We start from the raw sequence: 19,752 nt of genomic DNA on the forward strand, positions 1-19,752 counted from the left end.
TTCTCCTAGTGTTATCTACCATGTCTGCTAACTGAGCTTAGGAACTCTACTGAATGATCAACCTGCCTTCTCAGGACAAACTATAAAATAGACAAAATGATACTGAATTCTCTTTGAAATGCTGCATGGGCTGTAGTTGATTTTCCAGGGTCATCTGACTCTGTGGGATCTGTGCATTTCATCGTTCTTTACTAGGCAATTTGATAACTCTGTAAATTTCAGAAATCTGATAACAGTACAAGTCATACTTGTTCACAGGTATGCAAATTTTTTCCTAGTACAAGTTATTCTAAACATTACATTTTACTGTTCGATAGATATTAACCAGTTACAAAATTACTAGCAAATCATTCCTAGTTGCTTACTTATGTCTGTTCTTCAGAGCCTTTTTTGAAATGGCTGTAACTTCTTAACTGGTTTCATCATTAATTAATTAAGTAAAATCTTGAATGCTTATTTACTTTATACTTGTTTATGCTTCTCATGGGTTTTTCCTTTTCAAAATTATACTTTAACTGCCTGTTTCTCATGAACAAAACATATTCAAGTATTCAAAATGTACTGAATACAACTTTTATCCATAAATGGACAATATTTGAATAATCAGAGAGCAGTTTGGATGGTTCCAATGTGGAGCACAGGCAAGACAAAGAATAAAAGTGAAGGAGGACATACATGATTTAAACAGATCAATATCGAGCAATGAAATAGAAGAAGCCACTAAAAATCTACCATCCAAGAAAAGCCCAGGACCAGACAGATTCTCAGCCGAGTTCTACAAGACCTTCAAAGAAGAACTCATTACAATACTTCTCAAAGTATTCCAGGAAATGGAAAAGGAGGGTACCCTACCAAACTCATTGTATGAAGCTAATATCACCCTCATACCCAAACCAGGAAAAGACACACCAAAGAAAGAAAATTTTAGACCAATATCCTTGATGAATATAGATGCAAAGATCCTTAACAAAATATTGGCAAACCGTATCCAAAAACATATTAAAAAAATTGTACACCGCGATCAAGTGGGGTTCATCCCTGGAATGCAAGGATGGTTCAACATTCGTAAATCAATCAACGTAATCCATCATGTCAATAGACTTAAGGATAAGAATCATATGGTTATTTCAATTGACACAGAAAAAGCATTCGACAAAATACAACACCCCTTCATGCTCAAAACACTAGAAAAAATAGGGATAGTAGGAACATACCTGAACATTGTAAAAGCTATTTAAGCAAAGCCCATGGCCAACATCATTCTTAATGGAGAAAAACTGAAACCATTCCCTTTAAAAACAGGAACAAGACAGGGATGTCCTCTTTCACCACTTCTATTCAACATTGTCCTCGAAACTCTAGCCAGAGCAATTAGGCAGAATAAAGAAATTAAAGGGATACGAATAGGAAAAAGGGAACTTAAACTGCCACTATTTGCTCATGACATGATTCTATATTTAGAGGATCCAAAAGCCTCCTCCAGAAAACTTCTAGACCTCATCAATGAATTCAGCAAAATAGCAGGCTATAAAATCAACACGCATAAATCTACAGCATTTTTATACGCAAACGACGAAACAGCTGAAAGGGAAATGAAGAAAACAACTCCATTTGCAATAGCCTCAAAAAAAAAATAAAATAAACTATTTGGGCATCAATCTAACCAAGGAGGTAAAAGATCTCTACAATGAAAACTACAAAACATTGAAGAAAGAAATTAAGGAAGACCTTAGAAGATGGAAAGATCTCCCATGTTCTTGGATAGGCAGAATTAATGTCAAAATGGCCATACTACCAAAAGTGCTGTACAGATTCAATGCAATTCCAATTAAAATCCCAATGATGGACCTTACAGAAATAGAGCAAGCAGTCATGAAATTCATCTGGAAGAATAAGAAACCCAGAATAGCTAAAGCAATCCTTAGCAGGAAAAATGAAACAGGGGGTATCGCAATACCAGAACTTCAACTATACTACAAAGCAATAGTAACAAAAACAGCATGGTATTGGCACCAAAATACACAGGTAGATCTATGGTACAGAATGGAGGACATGGACACAAACCCAAATAAATACAATTTTCTCATACTAGACAAAGGTGCCAAAAATATGCAATGGAGAAAAGATAGCCTCTTCAACAGATGGTGCTGAGAAAACTGGAAATCCATATGCAACAGAATGAAACTAAGCCCCTATCTCTCACCCTGCACAAAACTCAACTCACAAAGGATCAAGGAACTTGAAATCAGACCAGAGACCCTGCATCTTATAGAAGAAAAAGTAGGTCCAAACCTTCAACTTGTTGGCTTAGGATCAGACTTCCTTAACAGGACTCCCATAGCACAAGAAATAAAAGCAAGAATCAACAACTGGGATAGATTCAAACTAAATAGCTTTCTCTCAGCAAAGGAAACTATCAGCAATGTGAAGAGAGAGCCTACAGAGTGGGAGAATATCTTTGCTACTCATACTTCAGATAGAGCACTAATTTCCAGAACATATAAAGAACTCAAAAAACTCTACACGAAGAATACAAATAACCCAATCAACAAATGGACTAAGGATATGAGCAGACACTTCACAGAAGATCTACATGCAATCAACAAACATATGAAAAAATGTTCAACATCTCTAGTAATAAGAGAAATGCAAATCAAAACTACACTAAGATTCCATCTCACCCCAATTAGAATGACGATTATCAAGAATACAAGCAACAATAGGTGTTGGAGAGGATGTGGGGAAAAAGGTAACTCATACATTGCTGGTGGGACTGCAAGTTAGTACAGCCACTCTGGAAAGCAGTGTGGAGATTCCTTAGAAAACTTGGAATGGACCTACCTTTTGACCCAGCTATCCCACTCCTTGGCCTATACCCAAAGGACTTAAAATCAGCATACTACAGAGATACAGCCATATCAATGTTCATAGCTGCTCAATTCACAATAGCCAGACTATGGAACCAACCTAGATGCCCTACAATTGATGAGTGGATAAAGAAACTGTGGTATATATACAGTGGAATATATTCTTCATTCTCCGCCATGAAGAACGATAACATTATGGCATTTGCAGGCAAATGGATGAAATTGGAGAATATCATATTAAGTGAGTTAAGCCAATCTCAAAAATCCGAAAGACAAATGATCTCACTGATAAGCGGATGATGACACGTAATGGGGGGTGGGAGGGGGGCAAGAATGGAGGAAGGAGGGACTGTATAGAGGGAAAAGAGAGGTGGGAGGGGTGGGGGGGAAGGAAAAAAATAACAGAATGAATCAAACATCATTTCTATGTAAATGTATGAATATGCAAATGGTATGCTGTTACTCCATGTACAAACAGAAACATGTATCCCATTTGTTTACAATAAAAATAATTTTTTTAAAAAAAATCAGCATACTACAGTTACACAGCCACCTCAATGTTTATAGCAGCTCAATTTACAATAGCGAGATTGTGTAACCAACCTACATGCCCTTCAACAGATGAATGGATAAAGAAAATGTGGTAGAGATACACAATGGAATATTATTCAGCAATAAAAAGGAATAAAATTATGGCATTTGAAGGTAAATGGATGGAGTTGGAGACTAACATGCTAAGTGAGATAAGCCAATCCCCGAAAAACTAAAGGCCATGTGTTTTCTGTGATAGGTGAATGCTGATACATAACGGGGGGTGCTGGGGGATAAGGGAAGATGGAAGCACTTTGGATTGTGTACAGGGAAATGAGGAGAGGGAAGTGGGCAGGGGGAAGGAAAGATGGTGGAATGAGACTAACATCATTAACCTATGTACATGTACGATTACATGAATGGTGTGACTACATTGTGTACAATCAGGGAAATGAAAAGTTGTACTTCATTTGTGTACAATGAATCAAAAATAAATAAAATAAAATGAAATACTTTAATTAAAAAAGAATAAAAGTGATGTTTGAGTTAATAAAGGGGGAGGAGAGTGACAGGATCCTTCCAACAGCTTTATAGAATTTACTTGAAGAATTGTGGGAAATATGGGTTAGTAGGTGAAATAGGACTAGCATGTGGAGAATTTGTAATTCAGAAAGACATCTAGACAACAGTCCAATACTTAACAAAATACACGGTAAGTTAACACCGAACTTTAGGATGTCTTATCAAATGACTTTTTTTGAATTACACAGCATCCTATCTGGCGGCTAAATTCTTGAGACAAATTTCTGGGACCCCCCCCCCCCAATTCCTGCAGAGTGCTCTTTGAGATCATAGACTTCTAGGTGGGAAGCTGCTTCTAAATGAGCAGCTCAAGTTGGCCCTCTTAAGATCCTTCTGGGGAATGTCCTACCAGATTCACTCCTGATGCCAGACACTACTTAAAAAGTTGGGCTCCTCATGTCCCCAAAGTTCCCTTTAGTGACTTCAGGACTCAGTCTTGATCATTTGAGATTTTCTAGATCTTTCTCCCCATTAGCCTATGAACACTACATAGGAAAAAAATATCACTTCTAGTAACAAGAGAGTCATTGCCTCACAATATTTAATTCAAAATAACAGTAGGGGTTTCTGGGGTCATAGCTCAGTGATAGAGCACTTGCCTAGCATGTGTGAGGCACGGGGTTTGATTCTTGGCACTGCATACAAATAAATAAAGTAAAGGTCCACCAACAACTAAAAAATATGGTAGAATTTAAATTGATGCCCAGTTATTTTACAGATAATAAAATAACTTTTATTTAATTCCGATGATAGTCCCATATCAATATTCTTGCAAAGCACATAGTTCGTTCACATATCCTTCAAGATTACATTAGGCTGTCATCATTCAGGGCTCCTTCCACTTTCCTTTGGAGCCCTATCAAAGTTTTATACTATTCTGTATAATTTATTCAGTGTTCTCCCCACTTCCTCCATATTACCACCCCACATGACCTTTTACTCCTCGAACATAAAGACTATGTCTTCATTCTGGATCAAGAGACAGCAAACCTCAACCCCTGGGCTAAAAACCATCCTAGTGACTATTTTTGTACAGCCTGAAAACCATGACTGTCCTTTGCATTTTGCAATGTGTTGTAAAATACACCAAAAGAAGTATATTATTTTTTACTTTTAAAATAATATAAAATTCAAATATCAGTGTCCACAAATAAAGTTTTATTGGCACATAGTCATAGCTGATTTCATGCTACCACAACAAGTGGGGTAATTATAACAGAGACTATATAGTAATAAAGCAAAAATAATACATTTACTGTCTGGCCTAAGGAGAAAGTTTACAAGGCCCTGGTGTGGAACAAAGCTGTCCCTCCAGCACCTGCAACTTCGTAAGTGATTATTAAAATCTCCTGGAGTCATGTGGAATGAGTGAATAAAGAGCATGACTGGACAAACACAAGGAAAGGACGGGACATAAAGTATGGAGTATTTCACTGAAATCCACAAGCAAATGAAAATGGGAATCATTAGAATATATTTTGTGGTTCAGAGTCAGATGAGCAGTCTTACTAAAAATATCAACAGGCTACTAATTGCAAAACACTAATGAAAGCTTTAATGAAGTAAGTGGGTGGGAAGAGGGAGTCGATGAGAAATACAGAATGCCCTGGGATAGTTATTCAACAGGGTTAGTGAGACACTTGATACAGAATATATATTAAATCCATAAATGATAAATACGGGTATGTATGATCTTTCTTCCAACTCATAGAATAGAGAAAGCTGATATATCTGTTTACCATTTCTCCCAATTTGTGCATTAGTAGCATTATGAAAAAAAAAAAATAGGAAAAAAAATGATTAGTACTATTGATGATCCCGTTGTCTTTCAGAACACACGAAGAAAACAGGTTTCCAGGGCTTGCCTGTTGTCTGGCCTCCCTGTTGAAGGCAGAGGGTGTATGAAGGCTGTTGCAATATGTCAGAGACTTCCTCCCACGACTCCTTCTATGATTCCTTATCAGACGTGCAGGAAGAAAGCAAGAATGCTGACTTCTCCCTGGGGCTCTCTGCTTTTCTCAGCCAGGAAGAGATTAACAAGAGCCTTGATCTGGCCCGGAGAGCCATAGCCAACTCTGAGATGGAAGATTTCGACTCAGAAAAGGAGATCTCGAGGATTTTCAACACCTCCCCCGTAAGCCTCTCTGAAAATCCTTCCCACAAGGAGACCAAATCGGGCAAGCAGACCTCTTCAGGAAAAACTCAGGAGAACAGGCCAACACCCATCCAGCCCCTGGCAGAAGACCCAATTGAGACTGTGGCTTCGCCTGCTTCCAGGAGGAAGCCCACCATGTCACCCCTGCTCGCCAGCCCCAGCTACATCCGGAGCCTCCGCAAGGCGGAGAAGAGAGGCGCAAAAGCTCCCAGCACAACTGCAAAGCCCAAACCTGCTCATCAAAGCAAGGCTGGCCCCCAGAGCGAGCTGTGCGACAAGGCAGCTAACTTCATAGAGGAGCTGACATCCATATTTAGAGAAGCAGCAAAGCCAAGGAACAGAAGCCCCAACGGGGAGTCCTCATCCCCGGACAGTGGGTACCTGTCTCCTAAAAATCAGCCATCTGCGCTGATGGGCGCCTCAGCCAGCCAGAGCCCCACTGAAGACCAACAGGAGGTGGAAGCCCAGGTCAAGTTCCCAGAGGCCAGGCATGGCCACCAGGCAGACCAGGACCTGGCGGGGCCGCGCAACAGCATCTCTCACCCACAGCCCCAAAAGGCACTCCATTTCCCCACTGCGCCCCGGTTCATCCAAAAGCTGAGGAGCCAAGAAGTCGCTGAAGGAAGTAGAGTTCATTTGGAGTGCAGAGTCACCGGAAACCCAACTCCTCGAGTCAGGTAAGAAGTTTTTATTATGAAAATCAAATGATTTTACTGACGTTGAAGTTTCCTTTAATGTGGGTGGAGGAAAGACTTCCTGAGTGGTTAGCCCTTTGGTCACAGAGGTAGAGTTTCATTAAGTACCTGCAAGGCAAAGCATCCAAATTGCAGATACTAGTAGGACCAGGTGCCCCTGGCAGCAGATTTCTGTTGTCACGGACCATCTGGGCTATGACTTTGAGGAATGGCAAAGAACTCATACATGCAAAGGCCTGGAGGAAGTCAGCACGTATTTGGAAAAGATAGGCGCGGGAGCACTACAGGTCAGTTCTTCCTGCACAGACTCTGGCCACTGAAGCTGGGGTGCAGCAGAAAAGTAGAATAACATGCATGTCCGCTGGTCACTTACACCTCACACCACCATGCCCATTGCAGTTTCTGTAAATCCCACCTACCTCTTTAATTGCAGAGTTTATACCTTTTCCTGTGCAAAAGGTTAAAAAACAGGGCCCTGGAGTCACCCTGCAGGGCTTCAGTCATAACTCAACCTTTTACCAGCAAAGTCACCTTAGTCAAGTTGCTTTAGCTCTCTCTGATTCATTTCTTCATCTGCAAAGATGCAATTCTAATCATTCGGACCTCATTCTGTTTATGGTGGTTGAATTAAATAACGTGGGGAAAAAAAGAATGCCTTGTACCTAGTAAGTGCTGTATTAGTGTTACCTGTTATCTTTATTTTTTTCTCATTTCTCGATTTCGTATGTCAAAATGCAAGCAGCATTTCAAGTCAGAATTATGCTACAAAAATAAGCATTCATTCATTCATTTAGTTTGCAAGTTTTGCTTTTATTAATGACGAAGGCCTTACCTAAATTACGTAACTATAAAAAAGCAAATTCAAAAAATTGTACTTTGAAAAAATAGTAAAATAGACATCACTGGCTAAAAATTGAAACATTGGTATTTCCCCATGCTCAGTATTTCATGGATTACAAACTATACCTTTCACCTTATGTCGGCTAATCTGCACTTTACTTGTGTTGGTTTCTTAGTTTTACAAATCATTGCTCCTAAGCATGAAGTAAGCCTTATAATTAGAGGGTGGAAATGGTGGATTTGGAGGCAGGCAATTTTTTTACCCCCAACAAATTTGCTCAACTAATTTACCATGTCAGTTTGTATAGTCATTTTTGCTCTATTTCTTTTAGAAACTAACAGCAGAGGGCAGTAAAAAACTTATTAATCTATTCATTTAATTAGCTATGTCTTTCTAAATTTTGTATATCTTCTCCATTAGAATTTATTTTTCTTTTCATTTTGCCTCTGATGGAAATAAAATTGAGGATTTCTCATTCTATTAAGGTTTTTAAAAACTCACCAATCTTGGAAAAAGAAAATAATTCTTCATTAGAAGTATACTTACATGTCACCCCAAACAGTTTCCCAACTTTTCAAACTACATTTGGTTCCATCTATATTTACTTGCAAAACAGCTGCTTCCAAAAGAATTGCCATGTGAAAAATTACAAAAAGCAATTCATTTATCACCAAAGGATGAATTCAAGTGAACAGACCATAATCTTTGTGTTGAAGTTCACTTTCATCATTTGGTAATTCTAGGAGCCATCAAAATCATGCTTTGGTCCCTTTTCTCAGGGCAGTGGGGTGCTAATTTAGTTAATAACTACTGTGTTATTAATGAGTTTTCTCTTGTCATCGCCCAGCATTCCAAAGTCAATGGCTAATATTCATCAGACATTGCAGACTGTGCCCTTCTAGAGTCACTAAGTCTCTGATAAAATGTTTCATTATTTAAAATAAGTTGCTGTTTTTGTATCCTTTAGAGTTAGTTTGGGGTTGGGTTGGTTGGGTTTAGATTTGTTTGGTGTGGAAAGGGAGTATACGTGCATACTGAGTTTTCTTTTTGGACTAATTTATTTTATAAGTGCATAGTAAGTATGTAGAACAGTGGGATTCATTATGCCATATTTATTCATGCATATAGCATAATTTAATCACCCTCATCCATCAGTATCTTCCCTTTCCCTACCCTCTTACACTGAGTTTTCCTAATTTCTGTTCCAAAGAACTTGGTCACCTCTGGTGTACATTTGTATATACAGCAAATAACTAAGGACTTTGAAGTCTTTTGACCACATGAGATACATAACAGTCTTAAGAGAAAATATTCTTTGAAGGAAGTTTCGTATAAGAAACAAACTGATAAAGAGGTCCTACACTGGGGCATTAGAACCTGACTCAGGACCCAGACATTGGAGAGACCTGTTGGACTGGCAGGTCACCTTCTAAAATCCCAGAAGCAGTTGACAGAGTTATGGAGAGGCAAAGGGATGTCAGGGGAATCTGGAAAAAGCAATAAGCAGGGCCCCGATCGGCTCTGGTTGATAAATGTAGACACATTCAGTATTGGGCTATCTGCAAGTGAGGAGGTCAGGAGCTGGATGATGGGCCAGTGGAAGAGTTCAATCTTACTCCAAAGGAATGCACCCAAGGCAATTATGGAAGCAGGTGCCAGGATCCAGATGCAGGGGATGAAGCCCAGGAAGAACTAGTCCTTCACGAGTTCAATCAAGTGAAAGCCAGGACAACAGCTTCAGAAGGACACAAGAAAAAGGCAGGAAATAGAGACAGTTCTGATGAGATGAGGCAAGATTTGAGTGACTAAATTTGTACTGGGCCCAGAATAGGAGAGCAGATCGCTATGTACTTTATATACTTTATGTATATAAATATGTACTTTATATATAGTCACTCATCCTTCTACATCATGCAAATACTAGTTATAACCACAAGCAGGACAGAATAAAAGGTTTTTTTTTTTAATCTTGGATGTTAAAAAAAAAATCTCAACAAAAGAGAGACGAGCTGGTGGATAATAATTGAAGTTATGTGAATTTAGGTTATATTCAAATGATATGAAAATTATTTGTTAACAATTTCAATGATCACTGCAATGGTAAATCTGAATTGTCAACTTGCTTAGATTAAGATATGCCTAAGATTAAGAGGCTTCTGGGTGCCTGAGTGAGCATGTTTCTAGAAATGATTGGCATGTGGGACAGCAAACTGAAGCGGAGACTCACCCTAAGTGTGGGCAGCTCCATTCAATAGGTTGGAGGCTTGGATGGAACAAAAAATTAGAAGAACAAGGAAGCAGCAGATGCAAACTCAGTTCTTCTTGATTGGGTTCTTGATGGCTCCTGGGAATGCCCAGGGACTTCAGATTCCAGCTTTCACTCTTTCAGAGCAGACTCTGATCAGTGACTCTCCAGAGAGTTTCCAAGCCTTCAGTTCTGGTCTCGGGGAGCTTTGCTGATCCCTCTTGTTCTGAGGTTCCAGCTTCTTGGATTGAATGACTGCTGGTTCCTCCAGCTCTCCAGCCTGCAGACAGTCATTATGGACTATCCAGCTTCTAGCTGTATAAACAAATCTAATAAATTCACTTTTTATAATCATATATATGTATATATATGATTTTATGTATCATATAATGATAATCATAAATATGTATATATATGATTATAAATTATAAATATATATACATATACATATATCCTGTTGGTTCTGTTCCTTAGAGAACCCTGACTAATATACAAACATTAAACAAAAACAGGCCAGAATTCATCCGTTCCTCTGAGTGTGTCCTAATGTTCCTTATTTCTCACAGACTATTTCAGAACAGCATAAAGACCCGTTCCCTGACGTCGCTCCCCTCCCCTGTGCTCTCCATCCTCAATTTTTCTGAGTCAATAAAAAATTCATGAAAACGATTAGTTCAAAATTACTTCAAGTATTATAAAAAGGAGGCCTATATTTTCAGTTTACATTTTAAAAATATTTTAACTATATTATTACTTAAGGGGTTTAATGTCTTAAACCACTTAAATGTAAGAAGACTGAGATGGAAAACTGTAAAAAGATATGCCAAGTAACATAAAACTAATTAACCAGCTGTGGAGCCTGGAATATAACTCTGGTCTTCTATTCAGGATCTTGCTCTTCCAAGGCCAATGAGAAGATCCGGCTGCTCTCACCGCTGGCCTAGTCACTGTGTGTGCATGACTGACAACCTCCAGAAGGGGAGATGAGTGGAGCTACCACTTTAAAAAATCTTCTAGACATGGAATTCATATTCTAAATGTCTTCAAAAATAGTAGCATGGAAATTTCTAGAAAATTTTCCATATTAAAAAAAAGCCATCTCCCTTAGTGGTTATTCTTGATCAACATAAACAAACAAACAAAAGAACCAACAACTTTTAGAAATGGAGTACATCTTCTCCACCAAGTATCTACTAATACAACAAAGCAATCCCAGTAATGAACAACAGTGGGTCCAAACACATTCTCCTATTCAGATTATATTGAAAAGCAAATGTAGGCATATGCAAAAGAAAAAACATAACACACTTTTAAACACCCACCTATTGCAGTAAAAGTAAAATTCAGCATAGTCCAAGCATGTTCTTTAATATTCTGAATACAGTTACTCATAACTAATTATAAGATGCCTATTAGGTCATCATTATTAGCCTTATAAAGTTTTATTTAATATATGTAATTAAAATTAATTAAATTCTTTCTTTTTATAATCAAAACCCAGCTCCAATGCCTCCAATTAGTTTACATTAGCAAGACTTTGATCATCATCAAATGCCAAAATAATAGGATTATCCAGATCAATCTATGCAACTCTGTAGAAATTTCCATTTCCTCAAAGACAAAAACAATAAAAAAAAAAAATCTATTCACTTTTCTTACTAAGGATATCAGGATGTGGTAAAGTCCATTTATTGACATTGTTGTCTTTGGAAAATATAACACTAACACCCCTAGCCACTAGGTTATGAATATTAGGTGCTTGTAAAGTTAAGATCCAGATGGTTTAGACCAAATGTACTGTTGTTAGAAAATATCACCAGGGCTGGGGTTTAACTCAGTGGTAAAGCACTTGCCCAGCATAATCAAGATCCTGGGTTTAATCCTAGTACTTCAAAAAAAAAAAACAAAACAAAACAAAACAAAAAACAAAAAAAGGAAGAACAGTCAACAATAAAAATATTAGCTACCGGGCTGGAGATGTGGTTCAGTGGTAGAGTACTTGCCTGGCATGTGTGAGTCCCTGGGTTCAATTCTCAGCACCACATATAAATAAATAAAACAAAAGATCCATTGACCACTAAAAAATACTTAAAAATAAAACATTTTTTAAAATACCAGCTAGCACCATCAAATTTTCAATATGGGAAAAAAAAACTTAAAATGCATGTGCTGTTACTGCAATATGAAATGTAGATAGGTACAAGTAATTCGGGGACCAATTTTGGAACCACAGTAAGTTTAAGATGTATGTACACTAACCCTTTACAAAATAATTGACTTCTTGACATCTCCACTCAGATATTTACTAGTGATATCAAATTTAATATGCCAAAACTGAGCTTCTGATCTTCCTCTCCTCCACAAACCTCTTTCCAAATCTTCTCCACATCCATAAAGACAGCCTTCCTTCCAGCTGTTCGAGGAACAACCAGAGTCACCCTTGATTCCTCTTTTCCTGACACCATACTTCCTTCTCCAGTGAGTTCTGTTGTTCTTAGGTCCGGAATCTTTGATGAGGCACTGATGCGAACCACCACCATCTTTCTCCCCAATATTTGCATTACCTTCTAATAGATCACAGCAATATACAAAAGCATCCAGTGGCTTCTTATCCCACTCAGGGTATCCCCTTAGTCCTTACATTTACTAATATGGCCTCATCTCTCTGACTTCATTCCCTGCCATTCTCCCCTGAAGAGATAACTCCTGCCACAGGCTGAGTCTTTGTTGTGCCTCTGCTGCCTCCCCTGTCCCAGGCATGTTCCCTTCTGGGACCTCTGCCTTTCCATTCCTTCTTTTTGAAATGCTCTTCCTCCATGGCTCCTTCATCTTCTTTATACTTCTCCTTAAAGGTCACCTTCAGAGTATAACCTTCCATAACTACCTGATGGAAAAGAATGGGCCCACCCTACTCTCTTTTCCACTCTCAGGTATGTTTGTCTTCATAGAATTCATGTGATACACTGTACATTTTACTTTAATTATTTTATTATCTATCTCCTTCACTAGAACACAAAATCTTTGAATGTAAGGGCTTTATCTGTTTTACTCTTTCTTGTGTCCCCAGGGCCTAAAACAGTGTCTTAATAAATATGTGTTTAGTAATTCCATAAGTGAATTCCACTCCTAGGTATATACCTACAAGAAACTTTTGTTCATGAATATAAGTATACACATATAAAACTGTTCATAGCAGCATTGTTTCAAAAAACTGGAAAGAAACTAAATATGTGTTCATGGAAGAGGAAATGGAAAAATTAAATTGTAATATATTCGTATAATGAATGAACTAGAACTGTATGTGTCAGGATATCTGAAAATCAATAATAATGCCAACCAAAAAATAATAAGTTGGAAACAAAGTACACAAAAATCAGATGAACAAATGTACTCATTTGAAGTTACATTTGAAAAACAATACTATCTCAAGCCTACAGATACTGTAAGAATATAGAGAAATGCATGGGAATGACAAATGTTAAATTCCAGACAATAGTAAGCTTACAGATAAGAAAAATGTGATTTGTAAGGATCACCCAGAGAGCTTCAACTGGGTCTACAATGTTTTATATCTTAAGATAAAGAAACACAAGTAAAAATTTTATTTTTGAACTTCATATTGAAAAATATTCAGTATAAAGATATTTAATTTTACTCTACCATTCGTATTATGTTTTGGTAAGTTCTGCAGCCAGACTTAGTTCCCACAAACAATCCAGAGAATACCTTGGTGTCTAGCATTGTGAACTGGATCAGTTGCCTCTTAGCCATTTGCCCTTGAAGTTATGCATCAGTCAATTTTCTGGGTTGTTTTTGTTATATTTTAGTGCTTTAAAATGTTTTTTTTTTTAAACTTTGTGGTGTTTCAGTAGAATATTATATGTGTTCCATCTCATGCCAAAAATCTTTCATGGTGAAATCTACCCAGTTTATTGTCTGTAGAGGATACAACAATCTATACAAAGTCTACATTTACACACACACACACACACACTAGCCAGAGTCTGAAGGGTCACATGAGTTGCCCATCACCCTCTCACCAACCCAGTGGTCCCTTTCCACTGTCACCCTTGGGGGATGGGAGCAAGCATAAAAGGGCGGAATCCATAGGAAAAAAATCACAGCTTCTGATTTTCTCATTCTCATCATTTTTTACATTTATTTTAAAATCCATTTTCTTTCTGAGTATATTTGCATTCAGTTGAAAAAATCAAGGCCTTTCTCCTCTGCAGAGACCAATACACCTTCCCTAGAACAGCAGATGGTCATTGAACTAGAAACCAAGAGACCAAGCAACAGAGTGGCACCTTTCATTGCAGTGAAAATATAGCCTTATCTCTGACTCCTCCATGGAAATGATTTCTGTGCTTAATAAATTGAAGGCTCATGGTCTATTTTGATGTTTTGTCCTCTTTCTATCCTTCCCATTCTTTCTCAACTCCGGTTTTCATCCAATACCTGCCCTCTTGTAAATCTTACCTTCAAAATCTCACTTCAAAATCTTTTTGTGTAGACCTCAGTGACATGGAATAGCTCCATATCACTGAACCAGGAGATGTTGCCCCTGCTTTGTAGAATTATTGTTTAACAACTTTACAGAAGGTAAAGTTGCCTTCCCACCTCTTCCTGGCCAATTCATGACACTATGATACTGCAACAAACCCATGCTTGATATATGTGACAATACTGCTCAGAATGATATTCCAGTGACTCCAGAAGCAAGTTTGAGCCCAGTGTGGTGGTGCACATCTGTAATTCCAGCAGTTTGGGAGACTGAGGCAGGAGGATCTCAAGTTCATGATCTTAAGTTCATTCTACTTAGAATAATTTTGACTTAAAATTGGGGGAAAAAAAGGGATAATAAAGCATTGGGTTCAGTCCCTACTACATATAAATAAATAAATAAATAACAAGCTTGATATTCCAGGTAAACGTTAAGTATTATTATCATTTTCTAGAAATTTTCTCCCTTACTTGGCTTCATGTTCCTTCTTTGCTGTAGGAGATGGGATCAAAGCCAAGTAAAAGCGATTTCTTCCAATCTCTACCCCTCCCTCATGCAACTAATTTTCTCCCCATCTTCTCTTACTAAACCTCCAAGCTGTGAAGGTCAGCTGGATTGTGAATTACCGTCACCTTGGAAATCTTTCCAAAAATCAAATCTCTTTGACTATTGTTTTCTTGCCACTCTTTAAATTGTTTAGCAATTTCCCTCATTTTGCTTCATGGCCACTTGTTAAATATTTGCTAAAGTCAATTGAAAGTGGTTTTCCAACACTTTGGCCACTCCCTGTTTTTGTATTCCAATAATTTTCACAGGAAGAAAACTCTAAAAATAATTTGAGTAACAAATGCAGCCTTTTCCCCAGATAGACAGATTGGCTTTGATTTTGTATTTTCTTCCTACTAAGTATTATACCATACTGCAGATCTCTCAAAAGGAACAAAAAAAAAAAAAAAAAAATGTGCTTTTTGAACATGCAACTTGCTAGTATGCAAACTAGTATGAAATAATTGCTTTGAAAAGAGCTTGACTCTGAAGTTTCAGATACCTTTGCAGTCAGAACTATTCAGTGTCTCAAATTTGTTCTGTAGAGTCGATTTAAGTACTTCTTGACATGTTTCTTCATTTGCCTTGGGCCAGTACCTCCTCACGGATCACTGACTCTGTTTAGGTGTAATTACAGCAATTCACGAGCTCTACTTAGACATTGCATTCTTTTGACGGTTAGGAGTTAGTTACTTTTTAAATACAACTGCAGCAAATACAATTAGAAGTCTGAAACTCGATATAGCTTACTGTGCTGACCAAGATGCAAAAATGTTCTACCAGTTCGTGTTCAGATGATATGTAGCAATAAAAATGGTCCTTTCCTATTTCATTTTCATTTCTTTGAGCCAAGAAATAGTATTATATTTAATATATTCAGGAATAGGAGTAAACTGCTACTGGTCTGAACAGTAATAGAAAAATCCAATCAAAAGCTTTCCATGGCATAAAAATGACTATGTGCAAATAGAAACGAACTGTCTTCTCTTGGTTCTGAATTCCAACAGAGAAGTCTGGCTCCACATATCAGGATATGAGAAATGAAGTCACAGAAACAAGTTTTAGTCACTGCATATATAAAATAATTTGAGTAACGAATGCAGGGTTTTGGTTTTTTTTTTTTTTTCCCCGAGCTAGATAAATTGACTTTGATGTCATGGGCCAGAAAACATAAATTTAAAAAAAAAAAAAAAGCCTTCGGGAATAAGGACTTTTTTTTCCTAAAGTGAGAGCATTTAGCTCTTGGTTGCAGGTCCTGAATATATTTCTAGTGGTAACAAAAAGCAACTCTGGGGGGAAGGATTTCCCAGTAATCTCCCATGGGGGAGAATAGGGAGGAAAGAAGGAAAGAAGAAAGGGGGAAGAAGGGAAGGAGGAAAGGAGAAGAAAAGAGAAAAGAAAGAAAATTTACATTTGAAGAAAATCAGTTCTTCTATTAAAAGCCAGAGAAAGATCTTCAAAATCATTTTGACCATCATAGAAAGAATCCAGACCAATTGTATTAGCAGAGACTAATTAAGCTTGCACAAAGAGAGGGCAATAGATACACAGTTGATGAAGTCTAGGAGATGATACGGAAACTATTTCCCACTCAGTTTTGGACTTCGAACCATGTCAGAGATTAAGAATTCTCCACATTAGTACATGAATTTGATTATGATGAAAAGATCGATTTGAACCAGACTGCTTTCTAGATGGATAATAGTGAGAAAGTATTATTCACAAGCAAGAGGATTCATTCAAGGTGAGTTCTCAGCTGGGCCTAAATCACTCCTGTCCAGGGACTGTCATCCCTAAGGGAGAGACCTTGAAAGTTGACACCAGATACTTGTGGCCCCATATCAGCAGTGTCAAGTACATCCATGTGGTCATATAAAATTATGCATTCCACTAAATTGTAGGAAACTTATACTACAAGGTCATTTCCATTTTTCTCTCAACGCTTTGGTTGTCATTCTAGACACAGGTTAAAAAATAGTCCCTCCTTATTTCTCTTACAAAGCTACTGAAGTTGAATCCTCATGAAGGTTCTTATAATTCTTCTGCTAATGCTAACAGATATAATACTAATAATAACCATATTTCTTGCCTATCAATGTGTGCCATGAACTCTTCTAAGGGCTTTACATGTATAAATTCACTTATTCCTATAAAGTAGATACTACCATATTTCTTGGACCCTAAGACATTTATTTTGCCACAAATTAACAAGTCTATAAATCAGATTACATCTTACAGAAGAGGACCTTTAATAAGCACAATCAAATGGCAGCCACAATGTGGTGGTCATAAATTGTGCACACACACATTTGGTCAGAACGGCTTATTTTGTCACTTTCATTGTTTGTCTGCTTGACACTTGCTGTTGTTAGGATCTAAAGTGTCCCCTAAAAGTCCATGTGATAAAGGATTGGTCACCAGCTTCTGGAGCTATCAGGAGGTGGTAGAAACTTTAAGAAGAGATAGAGCCACGTGGACATTAGGTCATTGGATATACCTCTGACAAGGATATTGGGACCACAGGGCCACTTCCCCGCTATTGCTTCCCAACTACCATAAGGTGAGCAGTTTCTTCTACCATATTCTCCCCACTGTGATGTAACACTTTGTCACTGGCTCAAAGGCAACTGGGGTTGAAGTCTATGAAACCATAAGCCAAAATATATCTTTACTCAATATATGTTGATTTATCTCAGGTATTTTGTCACAGCAACAGAAAACTGATTAATACACTACTACATACTGTTTTTGTCTTTCTTAATATTTCACGAAATAATGGCATCTTATAGTGATTGACATGAATTCAAAAGTTACAAATTTGTTGTCTCCATTTTAAAAATAAGAAAGTAAGAAATAGTTTAGAAAAGTTGCCCAACTATCTAGTTATGGTTGGAGCTGAAATTCACACCCAAGAAAGCTAGCTCCAGAATCTGTACTTTTTAATCTCTCTTAAACAGAGTAGAGTGGGGTCAACAGACCCTCTTGTACCTTGGTGCCCCAACAGAGTTTGGATGAGCCCCAGCTTTTATTAAAAACATCTAACATGGTAAATGCTGATTATTTCTCCCCAAGCCAGTGCTTATGAATGGCTTTCTTCCATTGCCCCAATGTTAAGGAAACTTGGCAGAGTCCTGACCAATTATTTAGTGATCCTTAAGGGGAAACTTTACACAGTGTACATTCCCAGCCTGCTTTGCAATGTTGACACGAGGGACAGTCCACTCTTTTTCTGATAGGAACAACTGCCCTTGATGCTGCTTGAGAAGACATGACTCTAAAACTTCCACCATCAAAGCCATTTAGCAGGTCTTTCTCTTTTTTCTCCTAAATAGAGCAGTAATGCCAAGCAGAACATAACAAATATGATTTGTAATCCAGTATGGTACTGCTTAATTCTTATGTTGAGTTGCCAGCATTTTAATTAAGAATACATTGGCATATGTTGGCCAGGATCCTGCTACGTAGAATTATTCCGTGTGCCAAGCACGAGGACAAATCATCACTGCCTGGAATAAAGGGGGAAAGGACCTCGACACCAACAATGCTTTTAGTTCAACTCATTTCTGATTGACCTTTTCTCTATGAGGCCGTTGTAAACCCAACACAATAAGGCAGTTTTTTACAGAATAAATTACTTAACTTTGAACAAGTAGCTATTAAGAGGGAAGTATCAAGATTAAAGGAATCATCTTACCTTTTGGACAAGACATACGCAAATGTTGTTTCACAGTAAAAGTCACAGAGCACCTCAAAGTGACAGATGTTCATCAACCCAGAGTAAAATTCATCAGGGACCATGTGGTACAGGGAATATGGGAGTGAGGTGTCCTCTAGGAAAACATCATCTTGCTTCCTATGAGTCAGTTTCATTTTCTAGAAATAAATGCTTCTCAGTTACACACACTCAGTTCCAGAAATATCTTGACCAATTCATTTCTACCCTAAATCTTAAATATTGGGGGTGGGGTGTGATTGAAGGGTATTAGAGCAAACGTTTCAAGTCACCCACTGTTAATGGAACATGCCAGTGTGTTACCTCAAATTGGAAATGCCATGGTTCTTATTAATTATAGGAAAAATAGTTTAAACAACAGATATTCCACAGGAAAACAACAAGTGGCATCACTCCAGTGTGAGAGCTGTTGTGTTTGGATTGCATTTTTTTTTTTTCCCCAAAGCCTAACAGGCCAATGCAGGTAAAATGATGAATTCATTAACAAGGTGTGTCTGTCCTTCTTCAAATCAAAGTAACTTTATGACCACCATATAATATATAATACATGCCTGCAATACTTACGTTGCCAATTAAACGATTTCATATGCACCTAGTCCCTTTCATCTGCAAGTTATAAAATCTTAACATTCACTCATCCAGTGCACTATGTAAAATGGCTTTATTTCTTTGGAATGCAAAGGTGTGTCTTCTCCCAATGTCCACTCCGCCTTCTAGCACAGAATTCAGTTTCCCACACACAGACCATGTTTTTCTCAGAACACAAGCCCAGCTCTTAGCTACCTGCAATTCAGAAGAATCTACATGGCTTCAGCAGCTTCTGGACTCTACGGGGGGTGATCCTCAAGTTCTCAACTGTCACACATGTGTTTCTTCTCTCCTTTCGATGGTTTTCTGGCTTTCAGATTGTGACAAATCAGAAGATCAAACCCAGCCAAAACCTGTCTTTCATTACAGTTTTCTCTGGTTGAAATGTTAAGTTTTCTCACATCCATGGAATTAGAGTAAAATACGATCCAAACTGGTTCATCTTCTTTCTCCCTCATATTTACA

At 37.8% G+C, this 19,752-nt stretch overlaps 1 protein-coding gene across 5 annotated transcripts in view; it reads left to right on the forward strand.

Moving 5' to 3' along the window:
• The window catches only part of PALLD (palladin, cytoskeletal associated protein), a 433,486-nt gene that overhangs the window by 12,221 nt on the left and 401,513 nt on the right, over window positions 1-19,752 (forward strand). For all 5 annotated transcript variants that reach the window (XM_079142944.1, XM_079142942.1, XM_079142943.1 and 2 more), the window contains exon 2: window positions 5,813-6,812. In XM_079142944.1, coding sequence (XP_078999070.1) covers window positions 5,899-6,812 — 914 coding nt within the window. In that variant the 5' untranslated portion in view covers window positions 5,813-5,898. The remainder of the gene's footprint in view (window positions 1-5,812; window positions 6,813-19,752) is intronic.

The sequence above is a fragment of the Sciurus vulgaris genome (genome assembly GCF_902686455.1).
Source record: "Sciurus vulgaris genome assembly, chromosome: 5".
In the NCBI taxonomy this organism is placed as follows: Eukaryota; Metazoa; Chordata; class Mammalia; order Rodentia; family Sciuridae; genus Sciurus; species Sciurus vulgaris.